The sequence below is a fragment of the Pyxicephalus adspersus genome, chromosome 3 (assembly GCF_032062135.1).
Source record: "Pyxicephalus adspersus chromosome 3, UCB_Pads_2.0, whole genome shotgun sequence".
Lineage (NCBI taxonomy): Eukaryota > Metazoa > Chordata > Amphibia > Anura > Pyxicephalidae > Pyxicephalus > Pyxicephalus adspersus.
Genome location: NC_092860.1, coordinates 111,061,347 through 111,065,806, shown reverse-complemented (window position 1 = coordinate 111,065,806; position 4,460 = coordinate 111,061,347). Strand labels below are relative to the sequence as shown.

At 36.2% G+C, this 4,460-nt stretch overlaps 1 protein-coding gene across 4 annotated transcripts in view; it reads left to right on the top strand.

Annotated features, from left to right (window-relative positions):
• The first annotated feature begins 723 nt into the window (after nt 1–723).
• Nucleotides 724–4,460, top strand: part of MARCHF1 (membrane associated ring-CH-type finger 1) — a 120,307-nt gene continuing 116,570 nt past the window's right edge. The window contains exons 1-2 of one of the 4 annotated variants that reach the window (XM_072406008.1): nt 724–848; nt 1,714–1,922. In XM_072406008.1, coding sequence (XP_072262109.1) covers nt 1,824–1,922 — 99 coding nt within the window. In that variant the 5' untranslated portion in view covers nt 724–848; nt 1,714–1,823. Of the gene's footprint in view, nt 849–1,035; nt 1,923–4,460 lie in introns of those variants that run through there. The other 3 variants (XM_072406007.1, XM_072406006.1, XM_072406009.1) reach the window with 3 other exon arrangements.

The window sequence follows — 4,460 nt, the reverse complement described above, 5'->3', positions numbered from 1 at the left end:
TGTCCTTTTTTTGGGTTCAGGAACTTCAGTCATCTTAATTGGCAAAGCCAGAATAAAGAAACAGTTCTTTGTAATCAGTGTATATTGGGTATATATTTTTTGGATTGTCATTCGTGATGTAGAAAATAATGTTTTGTTGATATTTTTCTTTTGTATTGTTGTGTTTTAATTTAAATATTTAAAAAAAAGTATATGACTGGTTGTGTAATGGCTGCATGTTTCTCTAAATGAGTGTTTTTCAACCAGGGTTCTTCCAGAGGTTGCTGTGGGTTCCTTGAGCAATGGGCAATTTGTGCCTCTAAGGTCAGTCACCACTGACACCGATGATCATTTTGGCTATCCTAAAGCTTGACACTGGCCAACAATGTAAGAGGCATTCTTTCCACTGACTTCCATGCTAATGCACTTTTCGTAATGATTGAAGGTATTCCCTAAAGTCCTGAAAGTTATTCTCATTGCACCTGTAGATTTAGAAAATATGGATTGTTATCCTGGGGGATGTGATGATTACCTAATGACTCGATGGTTGAATCAGATCAATATGAATTATAGGTAGCTTTTGGATTTTGGCATTTGTTCTTGCATTCGGTTACTAATCTAAAAAAAAAAGCACCCAAGGATTTGGCCATTATTCTTCGATAACGATCATTCTCCTACACTTTGCTTACTTTGGTGACCAAGCTCTGGAGAGGTCCCTTCTAGTTAGCGCCCATTTCTGTAGCTGCTGTTCTTGCTTTAATTACTTGTGTTCTAACTCATTAATCCACCTCTTTATTCTGAATGTCATTGCACCTCTGTGAGAACCTGGCTAGTTCACACACCGGTATTTTAATCAGCATCAACAGCAGGTAATGTCATAAATGTGACACAAAGCAAAAGTTAATGTCTTTCATTTGCATTAAGACAGCTGCCTTAAATGCCATGCTGATAGAAACGTATAGGGCTTTTCATTTGTCAATGTTCCATGTGAGCTGTCGAGCGTATATGTGTCAGTGATTTTTATTTTTTTTCCCTATCCTTGGGTGCCTGTTGATTTTGCCTGTGCTGCAGCTGCTGATTATGTCTTATACACACACTCACACAATACAGCAAGTGGATTCAGCTAGAGAACAGCACATCGCTCCTGTCGGTGTGGTATTCCTTTTTACACCTGATTCACTCACCGCTGTTCCTCACTTGAAGGCAGATCCTTTGACCTAAGCAGATTAGACGCATGAACGACACAGCAAGCTATCTGCGCTTTTCAAGGAAGAGATTTGGCTCCAAAATAGGGCACTAAGCTTTTCAGCCTTACGCCTATTTACCTAGTCAGCACGATGCAATGTCTCTGGGTGCTTACTAGCCTCCTGGGGAATCAACTGGGAAACAAAAGCAGAAGTGGCAGCCGCTGCAAATGTGGAAGTCTGTGCCATTAGAGAAAGCACTTGCTAATAATGGCCTGCGAGACCCCGGTTTCCTTGGTTTCCATGACAGCTATTAGGTACCATAGAAATTGAATTGCACATTGCTCCTGGGGGAGTGAAAGGGTGTTCGAATGACAGAGCACATAACCTAGAACTTGTCGTGTTCATCATTTTTTTTTTACCCCAAAACTAACTGGATTATGGCTTTTGTTTTCTTTTGCAAATTCAATGTCTTTTTCTTTTAAAAGACCTGGATCTATTTTTAAAAAATACATTTCCGGTAATATTCTATCTATTTTTTTGTGAATAGAGCTGAGGTGGAAAAATCAAGGATATGAGCTGTTATACAGGTGGGCTTCAAAGGTGGAGTGAATACCCAAAGCATCCAATCAGGTGTTGGCTACCTGCAGCCCCAACAACATGCCTCTGCAACAGATTTGTGTAGTCCCTGCTCGGGAGACTGCCAGCAATGGGAGAAGTTCAATGGGAAAAACAAAGGAGAAGAACAAAGAAGTTGAGGTAAGTAAAGAATCATTTTTCTTCACAGCAGATGCTGCCCACTGTTCAGTGCCTGCTCAGAAGTAGGAAAGAAATTCACAGTAGTCATTGCCGTAAGAGTAAGAATGACAAAGCTTTTATGATCATACAATATAATCTCTATAATATGGTCATTTAGTCATGCAGAAAATTAATATTTATGAAGTGATCACCCATTCTCTTTTGTTTCACAGTACATTTTTTATTATCTATATAATAACATTGACTATTTTCATTACAGTAATGATTAAAATCCTCATTATTTTTCATAACTTTTTGTGTGCTGTTGCAGTTCAGATTATGAGATTTTTTTTACTGGCCAGTGCCATGAAATATTGACTCACTGTGCTCCTCAATTCTGAAATATGTATTTGATCAGTAAGATGCTGTGTAAATGACAGTCAACAGACAGAAAGCAGTATGTTTGCTTCTGGTTTGTTTTCTCACGGAAATGACTATAATAATTGCTCCTAATGAACAGAGAGTATGAAAATGTCATGATTGTTTAATTAAGGAATTCAGAAGATGAACATGATAATGTGTTGCCAGGAGTTGGAATCTTGTGGTATTTTCACCTAAACTGGCTAAATGTCTCTTTTATCTTATTGCTTTAAAATGTTTTAAAAAGTAAATATTCTATTTTAAGTCTAAACTGTGCATAGGGTGTAAACAGAATTGTACTTATTATAATTTTGTTACCTCTCTATAGAAAAAACTCCCCTAAAAATAACCCTCAAACTATTGGGCAATGACAGGTCCACATGCTGATCTGTAAGGGCCCGTGCTTATGACTTGTCAAAAGAAGCATTTGCTTTACCTAAACAGAGATTATCTCTTTGGAGAGTTATGCTGAAAGACAGGCATGCTAATCCCATTGTTGATGTCACTTATGATATATTTCATTTCAGCATTATTGGAATGCAATAAACTGTCACATTTGGAGGCATTTAATTAGGAAGAGTAAGCCTTTGCATTATGTGCTCCACAGAGATTAAGAACCACCCCTATCCCCATATGACTTATTGAACAAACTGTAGTGAATTCAGGTTTAAAGGATTTTGTAGTAGTTTGTTATACAACATGCAATCAGTTGTATGGATAGGGGTCATTGTAACCATGCAAGAGAGAAAAAACTGCTTTCATTGGAAGCCCAGAAAGCAGTGATAATGTTCATATAGCACAGTAATATATGGTAAACCAGATTTATGATATGTTGATTGTTGGGTGTATAATGATTATGGAGGGTTATGGCATTGTTATATTTGTCCTCATTTTATCCTGCACTACTCCAAACTTTGGCTTCCTAATGTCATATCTTATGTTATGTCATCTGCTACTTTGCATGATATTCCACAATTCCACAAGTTAAAAAAACAATTATGTAAAATATTTTAACACATTGTAAAGCTATTGTCTAATTTATGTTTAGATAACTGCTTGATCCTGAGATTACACTAATTAGATTCCTAACCATGAATGCCAAATTGGAGAACCTGCCTTCTAAAATCACATGATCAGTCGCAGTGTTGTAAGTCATACTGGGAGTGCTTCACATGTGCAACACTCTTGGCAAGCATCCCCTGAAAAACAAAAGACTTGCTGCAGTAAACCTAAGAACATTGCTGAATATTCCTGATTTTTTTACTCTGTGTTGACTTCCTAGAAAAAACTGTAAGCTAATTGCATAAAGCACAGGGATGGGAATGATAGAAAGCCCTGTAAATGTCATGGTTGCATGGAAGCTAAGTTTGAATTTTTTGTTCAGATTGAACATTTTTATGACTGCAATGAAAGGTCACTCTTAATTATTTTTATTTAATTACAAAACAGCTTGTGTTGCAATTATTTACTGCATGATTTATGGTTCATTTGGTCCACCAGCATTTAGACCAGTTAAATCTTGTTATTTCTCTCACCTTGGTAAAAAATGTGTGAAATGAATGTTGTTTTCAGAGACAGTAATATGATACTGTTTGTGTTTTATCTCCATTGGCCTTTTCACTGGAAAAGTTTCTTGGGAGCGTAAATCTAGAATTAAATTATCTATAGAATTAAAACAGCACAATGTTTCTATACATTTTGCATAGCTGGTATTTACTTTTTATACATTACCGCTTTTAAAGAATTTTTGATGATGATATTGTTAACTGATGTGGCTTTTTCAGTGTAAGGTTGTGCTAATGAAGGAACATAACACAAAATAATAAAATCGAGTTAAAAAATGCATGTAGTGTGTGTTCACCCTGAAACACTTATAAATGGGTGTAATGCACAACAGTGCTTTAGGTAAAAGTAGTGGATGTGTTTATGTACTTCCATTGATGTTTATAGGCATTTAGATATGTTTTTCTTCTCTGCCACCCAAAGGAAAATTACCTAGTTCAAAAATGTTGAAAACTTCTCCAAACAATGTACAGTATATTTTTTTCCATGAATTTTTAAAAAGAGTCTTTGTAAGTCTGTTTTATACCAAAAATGCCATACTTGATGGCCATTAGGTTTGGGAAGCCAAAAACAGGT